The sequence below is a fragment of the Cetorhinus maximus genome, chromosome 5, assembly GCF_964194155.1.
Source record: "Cetorhinus maximus chromosome 5, sCetMax3.hap1.1, whole genome shotgun sequence".
Taxonomy (NCBI): domain Eukaryota; kingdom Metazoa; phylum Chordata; class Chondrichthyes; order Lamniformes; family Cetorhinidae; genus Cetorhinus; species Cetorhinus maximus.
The window spans coordinates 151,110,552-151,123,834 of NC_135883.1; the positions used below are offsets into that span (position 1 = coordinate 151,110,552).

Here is a 13,283-nt window from a genome sequence, read left to right on the forward strand (position 1 = left end):
GTCCGCATCTACCCCCTCAGCATTTACTTGTGCGTGCTCGTCCTCAGACTCACTGCTGGACTGATCGTATGCAGCAGCAGCCACTGCATCAATGTCTTCATTGTCCACAGTGTCCCCCTTTCCATCGCAAGATACGCAACCACTATGAGCGACACACAATCTGGGGGGTACTGGAGTGCGCCTCCTGAACGGTCCAGGCATCGGAAGTGCATCTTGAAAAGACCAATGGCTCTCTCCACCACAGCCCTTGTGGTGCCCTGGCTCCTATTGTAGCGCTGCTCAGCTTCTGTTCTTAGATGGTGGAGAGGCGTCATGAGCCAGCTTCTGAAGGAATAGCCCTTATCACCCAGCAGCCATCCATCAAGCCGGGCTGGAGCACTGAAGAGCCCTGGCACCTGGGAGTGTCTGAGGATGTAGGCGTCGTGGGAGCTGCCTGGGTACCTTGCACAGACTTGTAGAATCTGCATCCTGTGATCACACACTATCTGCACGTTCATGGAGTGGAAGCCCTTCCTGTTGACGAAGGCACTGGGTTCACCTGCTGGCACCTTGATGGCCACGTGTGTGCAGTCCATAGCACCCTGGACACGGAGGAAGCCAGCAATGGCTGCGACGCCTCTGGCTCACTGTGCCTGACTTGCCTGGTCCCAACGGTAGTGGATGAAGGTCAATGCATGTCTGAACAGAGCGCCTGTAACCTGCTTGACACAAGTGTGGACAGCTGATTGGGAGACACTGCAAAGATCACCCACTGAGCCCTGGAAGGTCCCAGAGGCATAGAAGTTGAGGGCAGCTGTGACCTTTAGAGCTACTGACATGGGGTGTCCACCCACACAGTTAGGGGAGATCCCAGGCCCAATCATCTGACAGATGGAGGTGACTGTCTTCCTTGAGAGACGGAGCCTCCTTCGACACTGCACCTCAGTCATATTGAGGTAGCTACTTTGCCACCTGTATACCCTGTCAGCAGGATAGTGGCATCTTCTGCGGCCCCTTCCGCCTTGGACTACTTCTTGGTCCTGCACTCCTTGTGCCTGCGCCTGGCCTCCCAAAGGTGGCTCCCCTGGAGGCTGAATGAGCACTCCTGGCCTCCTCCCCCTTCTAGCCCTCCCTTCCTCCTCACAGGAGGTGCCTCCAGTGGAGTTCAGCTCCCATTCCCAGGCTAAGGGAAGGCTTCCTGAAACCTGTGGGTCCGAAAAAGATTCCTCACTGCAGAGTGCTGACCTGAAGGTTCAGTCCAGACCAAACAGCTGGTATGCATTTTGAAGTATTGCAGATCACACAGGCAAGTATCAGTAACTTTGAAAAAACAATATTTGAGAGTGCACGCCTGCGACCCCATTGAGCTCTCTTATCCCGCCCATGGATGAGGTTTATACAAATGTGTCCTACCCGCTTGCCCATTGCGCCTGTGCGCCGACCTGACGATTGCATGGGCACCGAAAAATCGCCATTGATTGATGCCTCAAGGGCCTTAAGTGGCCGGTTAATTAATGGCAGGGCGCATCGGAGATCAACGTGCGCCTGCCCAACGAAATATCGCGATGGCGCGCAGTGATGTCGGGGCGCTCGCCCGATGTCACCGCACATCATTTTACGTGCGGGCGGGCCCCGCACGCCAATGGGAAAATTCTGGCCTAGGTGTCGTCAACAGTGATATCAAGTGGCACTTATTCACCAATAACCTGCCCACTGATGCTCAGTTTGGGTTCCGTCAGGATCAGTCAGCTTCAGATCATTACAGCCTTAGTCCAGACATGGACAAAAAGAGCAGAACTCCATAGGTGAGGTGAGAGTGACTGCCCTTAATATCAAGGCAGCATTTGACTGAATAAGGCATCAAGATCAAGTAAAATTTGAAATCATTGGGAATCAGGGCAAAATTTTTGAGTGACTGAAGTCACACCTGGAACAAAGAAAGATATTATAGTTGTTGGAGGTCAATCACATCAGTCTGGGGACATCACTGCAGGAGTTCCCTAGGGCAGTGTCCTAGACACAACCATTTTCAGTTGCGCCATCGATGACATTACCTTCCAATCCTGCGATCTCTACCACTAAGAAGGATAAGGACAGCAGATACATGGGAATACCACCACTTGGAAGTTCCCCTCCAAGCCACTCACCACCCTCACTTGGAATTATATCACGTTCCTTTACTGTAACTGGGTCAAAATCCTGGAACATTTTTTAAAATTCATTCAAGGGATGTGGGCTTCGCTGGCTAGGCCAGCATTTATTGCCCATCCCTAATTGCCTTGAGAAGGTGGTGGCTTCTTGAACGAGCTGCAGTCCATGTGGTGTAGATACACCCACAATGCTGTTAGGGAGGGAGTTCCAGGATTTAGACCCAGCGACAGTGAAGGAACGGCGATGTAATTCCTTTCCCAACAGCACCATGGGTGTATCTACATCATGCAGACTGCACTGCGCAAGAAGGTAGTTCACCACCAGGTTCACAAGGGCAAGGAGGGACATGCAATAAATGCCAGAGATGCTCATATCCTGAGAACAAATTAAAAAAACTCTGGGAACATAACGGATCAAGCAATTGGACATTTGCCTTATAAACCATGTTTAGCAGAAATTAAAATATCAAATGAGTAACCTACCAGAATTCAAACTTCCAGACAATGTCATCATCACATTTGGAAAGGTTCAGAAGGTTTACACAGAAAAAAATCTTTTCCATAAACTTACACTAATTACAATTACATTGACTTCCAGTACAGCACTGGTTAGTCTTCCACACTGCCACATTATTCTGTTAATAATAAAAGCAGCCCTTATTGTGGTGTGCTAGTAGAGTGTTTGTGAGATGTGAGATGTGGGTTGTAGATTTTACAGTAAGTTACCTAGAAATACAACTCAGAAATTCCAATCTGGGTAAAAGTATACCTGTTGTCTAAACCAAATGGAAATACTGTACAAACATAAAAACTTACCACTGAAGAGATCTGAAAAATGGATTCATATTTTCTGAGGAGTGATGTTATTCAGATTTTCTGCACAGCAATTATACAGTGCCTCCCACTCAAAAACAGAGGATTACAGCAGTGAATTATCCCTTTTCATTTCCTGTGTAAACCCCATGTATATTTCCAGTTCAACTCAATATGTATGTGTGCATTGTCCCCTTATTTACTTGGGATTTTGTCTGCTGTCCATTCCTGCCGATTCATTTCCAGGATGTGTTGCCATTTCATCTGAAGATCTGATTTCTAACAAAGCTGTTATTTTACTACCACATTTGACTGAATAAGGCATCAAGATCAAGTAAAATTTGAAATCATTGGGAATCAGGGCAATCCTTCCAATCCTGCGATCTCTACCACTAAGAAGGATAAGGACAGCAGATACATGAGAATACCACCACTTGGAAGTTCCCCTCCAAGCCACTCACCACCCTCACTTGGAATTATATCACGTTCCTTTACTGTAACTGGGTCAAAATCCTGGAACATTTTTTAAAATTCATTCAAGGGATGTGGGCTTCGCTGGCTAGGCCAGCATTTATTGCCCATCCTTAAACCATTTTCCTTAAATTAATCCATAGAGGGTAAGGAGATTAAGGTTTGTGGTTTGTGGAAGATTGTTCTAGTCCTTAATTGTTAGCAGGATATTGTTTCTTGGATAAAAAGTACACTAGAAGGAATTGCAAAGATCTGAGACAGTGTGGTTTTTCAAAAAAGTATTCAATGCTAGAAAGTGTGAGCCAGTTTTTTGTGCAACATACATATTGAGCTGGATTTTCACGGAGTCGGGGAGACTCGATGGAGATGTAAAAATGGCAGCCGGGACCTGATTCCTGCGTTCCAAATCCCATTCCGGGCACCCCCAGTTTTCACCACTGCGGGTTAAGGATGCAGGCTGGTGCAGCTCGCGAGTCCACATCCTGCACTCCTGACCTGGCTGGCTCTATTGCAGGAATAGCCATGTTCTAGTCCTCCAAAATTTTCATGGAGTCCGGCCAGCTTTCAAAGGGCTCATGGTTCCAAGGCACATCAGAGATGTCACGAACCATATTCAGGATGAGGGAACCCTTTGAAATGTGAGACCCCCTATGCCTAGCTATGCCTCTCCACCCATCTACCATGGCCCCTCATACTCTCAATGTCAAGCTATGATCAGAGAGCAAGAGCTGCCAATCAAGCCATGTTTTCCCCGGGATGGAGCTGTGTCAATAGTCTACTGGATGTCTGGGCTCTCAGCCAAGCCTAATTTTGCATTCTTTATCTATTCTACCAATTACACAATGTTTATTTACACAAGATAAAGAGGTTTCAAGTGTTTGCAATTTCAGCTATTGATACTTTGAAAGGTCTGGATGATTGACGCTTTTATAGGGCTGCATAGAGAAAGGAGGGTTTTATTTAAAGGAAGTTATGACTTTTGAAAAGCCTTTTCACACATCCTATTGTTCCTATAGGATTCATTGGTTCTGTACAGAGTGTATAGTGGGTTAATGGAGATGGAAGTGCCATAGCTTGGCATGGAGAGTATGAAGGGCCATGGGGGGTGTTGTGGAGAGAGGGGCATATCTTAGTATCAAGGGTATGAGGGGCCACAGGATGGGTAGAAGGGCATGGCTTGGCATGGAGGGTACAAGGGGGCATGGTGGATGGAGACACATAGCTTTGCATTGAGGTTATAGGAGTAGGTTGGGGGCATGCGGTGGCATGGATGGGACATGGGGTTGTGAAGGCTGGGGGTGTGAGGATGAGGGCTATTTTTTGTTTTATTGATTTTATCATAACTGGTATGGAGCCCCAGAGCACTGAGGTAGGCCTTTTGAGCAGCTGGCTCATTACTTGGCAGCCTTTGTGGCTGCCTCCACATTCTTTCCAGGGGTGGAGGGCATGACTCCTATTATCACCCATCCCCTCGCCCAGGACGAAAATTGTGTCTTTGTTGGCACTTTCTCCCGAGGCAGGCAGGCAGGCGGAGCCTGGAAATTTCCTGACTCCTGCTAGCTGTCTCTACAACAAAAATCCAACCCGTCACACATTGGTTGTAGTTGAGTCAGAAGTTGTGTTGTCACAAAGTCAGTTTGCTGGGTATGGAAGTGCAAGAGGGCTTCACCTCTACAATTTAGAAAGAATTCCTGCCAGAGACAATGAAGTGTTTTTTGATTGTTTCCTAGAACTATTTCCTTATTCACTGAAATCACATAAGTACACAGCTTCAGAATTATCACTCTCCCTGTAAGATGGGGTTGCTTTTGTTTACGTTTACTATACTTGCCTTTCTTGGTGTCCATAGTATTGAGACTGTCCTGCTGAAAGTCACAACTACCATACTTTGTACATTATCCATCCATTCTCCTTCCTTTTCTTCATAATCAGCTCTGCAAAACTGCTCTTGCTGGATTCTATTCCCAGCACTCCTAATGTAACCACCACATATCTAGAAATAGATTAAAAATGAGTACAGTAGCCGAGTGATTATGGTACTGCACTCACAACCCTGAAGCCATTAGTTTAAATCTTACCATGACAAATTGTGAAAATTGCTTTCAATAAATATGTTTAATTTATCGCTGAAATCAGAAATGACCATAAAAGCTACAGTGAAATTCCAACTGGTTTAATAATGATCTTTTGTGAAGGAAACCTGCCATTTCTCCATGGTCTGACCTACACATGACTCCAGTGCCACAATATATGGTAGATGCACAACACCCAAAGGTCATCCAATAAACTAATCAGTTGTCATGGAGGCTACAGATGGGCAATGAACACAGCTTTATACTACCACGCACAGAACAAAATATAAAAATGGCTTTTCCTTCTGTGCTTAAATGATCACCAATACTGTACCCCAAAGGCTCCTGCTCCCCACTTAAACACTACCTCTCAGTGATGTTATGCACAGACATAGGATCAATGTGTCGATAACTGAGCACCATTCACCGCTGCTCTGTCTGCGTTGTTAGTCTGTGCGTTCAACATCCACACTTGTTGTGGATAAATTCGTTGCCGCGTTTCTTACACTTCAGTTGAGTACAGTGCAAAAATACTTCATTGGTTGTGAAGCATTTGAGATGTGCTGAGATCACGAATGGCGCTATATGTATATTTTTGTTTCTCTTTCAAGCCTTTTTTTCCATCAAGATGCAAAAATTTTCAATTGAAGGCCAACTCCAACTTTTTGGGCTTCCCCCAAAATCTCTGTACCCTTGTCACTAACTCTTAAGTTGCTCATTTGTCTAAAGCAGAGAGAAGTAACTTTGGTAACCTGTTTAATCATGAAGTGAGCTTCAAGTTTCACATCTGTTCCATTACAACTTAATTTTACCTTTGAAACACAGCTTCTACCATCCTTACCTCAAAATGTGCTGTCAAAACCCTTATCTGCTCTTTTGTTACCTCCACACTCCACTTGTGCAACACCTGCCCCCTGAGCTACACAAACTCCAACTTGTCCAAACCTCTGTCACAATTGTCCTGTCCCATGCCAAACCAGTCCACCGACACTATTCTCAGCAATTTCCATTGGCGACTTAAGAGAATGAATTCAAAGTCCTGGTTTACGTCCCTCCATATTATATTATGTAACACACACCACATTATTCCACTAAAGTGGATCTGTGTTCCTTCAAGTAATTTAAGTCTAATTGTTGTTAAGTAAATGAAAGCTCAGGTTAGAGTTTAGTTGTTCTTTGATCAGGAAACTTTGCAGATTGAATGTGCTTACCTGTAACTGTGTCAAGTTCCTTTTTAATGTATACAGATAGCCTGAAAGTAGTATAATTACTTTACCTGACATCGCCATCTAAATTGTTTTTCCAACTACTGCAGACTACATTATCAGTGGTTGCTGTTTGGGATGTCCCTGAGTCAGAAGGTAAACAAATTTAGGGTTCAGCAGTGTCTGAAAAATTGGAGGGCTAGACAGATCTTGAAACAAATTGCTGAAGCAAACATTGCTTCATGCATAACCTTACTTTGGATAAAATGATCATGGAGGTGTGCAAAGCTTTTATAGGTTCCAGTTGCACACAATCTACACATAAGCATCACGACTCGTGTGTAAATATCAGCATGAAGCAATAATTGTTGCTCATCAGACACCTTTAGATGGAACAGCAGTTTTGTCTCCAATTTGAGCATGTAGGTCCATTAAATTCCAGCACAAGCTTGTAGGGCACGTTGAAATCTAAGCACAATTCAATATAAAAATAAAATGCCTGTAAATGGGCAGACAACAGTAGCACTGTAACAGTGGGAAATGGATATTCAGGCAACAAAAGACACTACACTGGCACACTGAAAATCCTGTCAGTTTATAACAAGTTTGCAAGTCCTAGCAGCACATCCATAAATAATTCTTGTATAATATGACAAGGTAAATGGAGTGTAATACCCCAATGTTTGCAGGTCCAGACTCAAAAGCCATGTTAACAACACAAAGAAAAGCTGGTGGTGTGTGAGGGGGCATGTGATGGGAACGGACGGGTGGGGTGGGGTGAGGTTATGCTTCCTCTGATAATTATGAAGGGTCAAAGATGAAATGTGTTCAGAACTTCCATACCAACGCCCAGCAAGGGTCTCTTTTATCGACTGGACGAGGTGACTTGATAGATATCATTCCAAGATTATGAAAGTGATTGGTAAGATGTAGAGCAGTTAAATGTAGAAAATAAACACTTTTTGGGAAAAGTCTAAAACTAGGAGTCATAAATATAAATAGTCATCAATAAATCCAACAGGAAGTTCAGGGGAAGATTCTTTACTCAGAGTGGTTGGATTGTGGAATTCATTACCACAAGGTATAGTTGAGGTGAATAGCACAGATGCATTAAAAGGAAAGCTAGAACAATACAGAAGGTAGAACGGAATAGGTTATGTTGAGAAGAGTTCAATGAAGAGGGGAGTTAAAGGGGCTCAGGTGGAGCATAAACACTGGTGTAAAATGTCCTGTTTTTGTACTGTAAATTTTATATATAACATGTAAAAGATTTAAACCAAGAGCACAATACTACCCAAAAATGATTGTTCACCGTAGCATTCCCATGTGACAGGCTTGAAAAATAAAGCCTGAGATTTGTGCATATGTACAAATAGGAGGTGCTCTTCTGAGGCCAGGCAAGGTAAGGTAATAATACATTGTCAGATCAAGAGTAATGTCCCTCAAAGCCCATGTCATCTCAAGAGTGCTGACATGTGGAAAGCATTCCATTCTATAATGCTCACTACAAAAAAATTCAGTACTTTTAAAAAATTTAAATTGCACAAATTTCAAGTTTGAAAAACCCAAAGCAAACAATCAACCAACCACTTTAAACAACTGAAAATGCAGATTTGTTGTATTAATTGCTTTAATTTCCATCTCTGTAACATCGCCTGACTTCATCCATCTCAGCTCACTTGCTGCTGCAACCCTCATTCATGCTTTTGTTACGCCTAAACTTGACTATTCCACTGCACCTGTGGCTGGTCTACCCTTTGTAAACTTGAGGTCCCTCTTTTAGCTCACGCCAAGTTCCGTTCACCTATTGCCCCTGTGCTTGCTGACGTTCACTGGCTCAAGTAATGCTTTGAAAATTCTAATCCTTATTTTCAATTCCCTCCATGGTTGCATCCCTCCCTATCTTTGTATTCTCCTCCAGCTCCACAACCCTCTGAGATATCTGCGATCACCTAATTTTGAGCATGCCCGATTTTAATTGTTCAACCATTGGTGGCCACGCCTTCGGTTGCCTAGACCCTAAGCTCTGGAATTCTGTCCCTAAACCTCTCCACCTCACTTTCCTCCTTAAAAACTAACTCTTGACCAAGTTTTTGGTCAGCTTTGGTCTACTTATGTGGTTTGGTGTCATTTTCTGTTTTGCAATGTTCCTGTGAAGGGCCTTGAGATACTTTATTATGTTAAAGGCATTATATAAATGTAAATAGTTGTTGTTACATAGCACGAAAGGCCCAGCTTACTAAAACTGCCCACTTCCCAGGCCAGGGTCCTTTAAAACATACACACCCCCACCTACCTCCTCCTCATCCAGCCCATCCAAATGCCTTTTTCCAACAGGGCAAGATGACACCTCCGAAATCTAGATCTAAATCAAGGCTGCTATGTAGTGCTGAAATTCTTCTGCCCTGCTACCTGTAATTGTTCTATGAGGAGCAGATTTGGGCACTCTTAGGTTAGTTGTTAAAAGATCTAAGTTTACATCACAAACATAATTGGCATAAGTTTGTACTAAACCGCCAGTGTTATTCAGGGAGAGGTCTTAAATATGTCTAGTATAGGGCATGGGAAATTTAAGGTTTGTTCTAGCTCAGAGTAAGACTACAAAACAGTGTGAAGGTATAATTCAGGGAGGTTTACTCTGTATCTAATTAATGTTGTATCTAACCTGGCGTTGATTAATATTGATTTCTTAGCATTAATATCTGTCACTATGGTTGAATAGGATTCACTATTTGAAAGAAATGAATTCCAAAAAGTGGGGGAACGGGAAGAGGAAGATAATTGCACAGTCATTTTAACAGCAGCATAGACCATTCAAGCTTTGCAATGGAAGTATTTATTGTAACTTAGAACATTCTTCTCATTTATTTGAAACATTTCACGTTACTTGCAATATAAACTTGATCTGGCTTATATTCGCTGAACAACTTAAGAAAAGACCTTCATTTATATAGGATAGTTTAGGCACACTTCAATGAATTGCAGCCAAATAAAAATCAATGCCCTTACAGTTAGACTTCAGCACACAGGAGGAAGAATGAAAAATTGCAAAAGACTTCCTAAAATAAACAAATGCATTTGTCTGATTGGCTTCCTTCTGGATTCTGGTGTCAACTATAACTTCCCATTAGCGAAAGCTGCCTCCTGGAACTGAGGAACATAGGTTTTGAAGTAAGCCCTAATGAATAAAAAAAGAGAGGGAGCAGTGGTTAAAAATGAAGAGCACAAGGACATAGAAAAGACAATGAAATTTTTGATGATTGAACAGTCTCTGTAGCTTACTACATATATTTTATTTTAAAACTCAAATTTTATGTAAAACTGAAAATTAACATTTTGTCATAAGAATTTCTCCTTTTTACCTTTTCCCTCTATACCGAACACTGTTCTTACTTTGAGAGAGCTAGCCCAGGCTGCTGCATTGCTATTCTTAACCACCTGTGAAGAGCAATTTTTCTCTTCTCTTGTCAGAAGGCACATACTTTCTGCCAAGTGATGACCCAGCAGAGATTGAACTCCTTCTACAGTGAAGTCACAGGGAAACCGCCCATCCTGACATTCCATGGTATAGCATGTTGGTACATAAATTGACTGTCATTGTTCAAGTGCAAAAGATTTTGTAATTTTAATGAAATAGAGTGGTGGGCAAAACACTTCCTGGCAATAATTTTATTGAAATCTATATACTCCATGAGTTTTTTGCTAAAATTATCAGTAGGCGAAACTTCAGCTGCAAAGCTGTGTCCATGATAAGGTTTGGATTATTATCTAGCAAGTGCAGAATAGGGGAAAGATATCTTGGGCCTCGCTTGTACATCTTATAACATCTAACTTGAGAGTTATTCAGGAACAAGCCTAGTTAAGGAACCATCCAGGGAGACATAGGAAACAAAAAAAAAAAATAATTAATCCCTCCCTCCAGATTTCAAAGACAGAGAAACAGATGGGAATGAATAAAAGACACAAATGTCATGGAGTCTTGCTTCCTCCCATCTTGTTAAAGAACAGCTCTTGGTTATTCATCGAAAGACAATTTCCATGGAAATAGTTCTGCTCCTCCCCATTTTCAAGACGCAAAGGTGACAGTATGTCAGTGGGGGGAGGATGGGTGGAGAAAAGGAGAAAATGCATTCCCTCCATGTAAAAGTTCAAACTTTCTGCAACTTTTCCCTTCATTTAACAATTTACTGCTATATAAATTGGCAGAGACAGACAATGGATAGAATTCTACTTAAAAGGCATGATAATCAATTAACCTTATAAAAATTCTCCTACTAAGAAAAATAGAGCATAAAATGGCTGATGAACATGATAACCACAAGGGTTCAGAACATCAAAGCAAACTAATTCCACTTTGACAAAGATTAAAAAGATAACTGAAAAATTAGAGTTGAGTTGAAACATTGGAATAACAAAGTAAATATCACATTACTCACAAACTTCTGCTATGAAACTGATCTTTATTTATTACTATGAGGCATTTCCTGTTACACACTGAAACCGGCATTTTCTAAATAATTATTTGCTATTTCATTATAAAAGCCTCACTCACTGATATCCAGGTAAAAACATCCCTGCTGGTTTTTCTTCCATGCACAGACTCACATCAATTTTATAAACAATCATTATGGTCTCTGTCACCTGAAGACACGCAACAAAAGCACCAAGCCAGTCTATTTACATCGTCTGCCTAAACATAATGCAACTTATGATGAAATTCCTTCCTCTAACTTAAATAGGTCAAAACTTCCATTAAAACAATGAAGGAAAGATTTGATTATAAATGTGTTTGGTACCCCACTACATAAGAACATAAGAAATAGGAAGAGAAAGCCATTCGGCCCCTCAAGCCTGCTCTGCCAGTAAATAAGATCATGGCTGGTAATTTCAAAACCATAATTTTGTTTATTTTTCCTATTCAAAATGACAATAATTCAGGAGATAAATGTTTCTCAACAAGTGGCATATTACTAAAGTTAAAACTTTCCCCTTAATGGAACTTAATTGATATGATTATTAAACTACCACCATTATTTTTAAGTACAAAAATTAAAACAGTGACAACAAATATCTTGGGACACACTGAAGACAGCCATATGTGCAAATACTAAACTATGTTAATTGCTTTATTTTGAAGTCGCGATGTCATTTGATAAGAGAAAAAAATTGGAAACCAAAACAAGGAACAAGTAAAAGCAATGTAATGGAAGGAGTTAGCTGTAGCAAACAGCACTAAAAATGGTAAGATCGTAAAATTAGAGCTAAGCATCAAAATTGACTGAAACAGAACTAGTTAGTGAGATTCCTGCTAATTACACCTGGGGATGCTGAAAGTTATCAGAGCGGTGGACTTCAACTCCTACTCCTTTTGCAGCTTTCACTTCTCTGTCTCAGACACCTTGGTATATTCTAACACCAAATATTACATGCAGAATTTCAGAAATAGACTAAGCCACAGAATGCTTTACTAATTCACAGTAAAAATAATTATTTCTCCTTAAATGCTACTACAGGTGCCCGAATATTATAGGAGTCGAATGTGTGGTACTTCCAAAATGAACTACTCTCCTCGCTTAATGAACAATTTTTTAAAAAATGTGCACTTTTTGATGAATCTTTATTTGCAACCAAGCTGAAAGCAACATCAATATTGGCACTCAGTTTCAACCTCATGCATTCTTAGGTCAGGGAATGCATACCTAGATGCAGAGTAAATCTCTGCCCCAACATGTCTGAGCTTGAACCTCAGGAAAGAACCTCACACTGTATCAGTGTGAATGTTTTGGTTTTCCACAAAGACTGGCAATTTCATATTAATTAGCAAGCAGTTTTGTGCTGTGCACCCACAGAAAAAAACTGGGTTGAGATTGGACAAATTTCTTTTACTTAGAACCACAGACTTTCATTACCTCAGTTGGAGCTGTACTGATGACAGACACCATTCTAATATAATGTGGCACCTTAGCCTTTTTATAGAAAAAAATGGTTATTGTAATTTACTGAATTTTATGGACAGCTACCATTTTGGACCTCCTGGCTTGTCAGAGTCACCAGCTGAGTGCATAGTAATGTCAAGCTCATCCTCAAATATCTGTGATTATACTAGTCTTACAACAAAGAATGCTAATCACTGTCTGAAGCCACTCATTGACCTGTGGCAAGTTTGGAGAGCCAAGAAGGATAAGTCTTTGCTGGTCTGGAAAATTAAATCTCAGCTGTAAGATGAGATTAATATTGATAGATTTATGAAATATGTTTACATTCAGCGTATTGCATCTCAGTGCTTACTTTCACATTTAAGATAAATTAGCTTGCACTGTCATTAAGATGAAAAATATTGTATAATGAGGGCAACTAACAGCAAGTACAAATATACTTCTTACATGGATTTGATTTTTCATTTAATTTTAGAAATTATCAGATATATAAAGGCAGCATGTGGGAGAAATACACAAAATTGCACAACAAAAGTAACTAAATTCAAGGTGTGCCTAGCATAAAAATGATGCCCTTCAGGCATTTATGATTTTGTTACAGAAATAATATTGATATCCTCAAAGGGTTAATAATGGGAACACAAGGTAAGAATTAAA

The 13,283-nt window shown here is 41.3% G+C and overlaps 1 protein-coding gene and 1 long non-coding RNA gene across 10 annotated transcripts in view; one reads left to right on the top strand and one right to left on the bottom strand.

Moving 5' to 3' along the window:
* LOC144681026 (uncharacterized) overlaps positions 1-13,283 on the top strand; it is a 119,430-nt gene that overhangs the window by 42,570 nt on the left and 63,577 nt on the right. The gene's annotated exons all lie outside the window — the stretch shown is intronic.
* The window catches only part of babam2 (BRISC and BRCA1 A complex member 2), a 205,920-nt gene continuing 202,140 nt past the window's right edge, over positions 9,504-13,283 (bottom strand). For all 7 annotated transcript variants that reach the window (XM_078542699.1, XM_078542698.1, XM_078542696.1 and 4 more), the window contains one exon: positions 9,504-9,868. In XM_078542699.1, the coding sequence (XP_078398825.1) occupies positions 9,805-9,868 (64 nt within the window). In that variant the 3' untranslated portion in view covers positions 9,504-9,804. The remainder of the gene's footprint in view (positions 9,869-13,283) is intronic.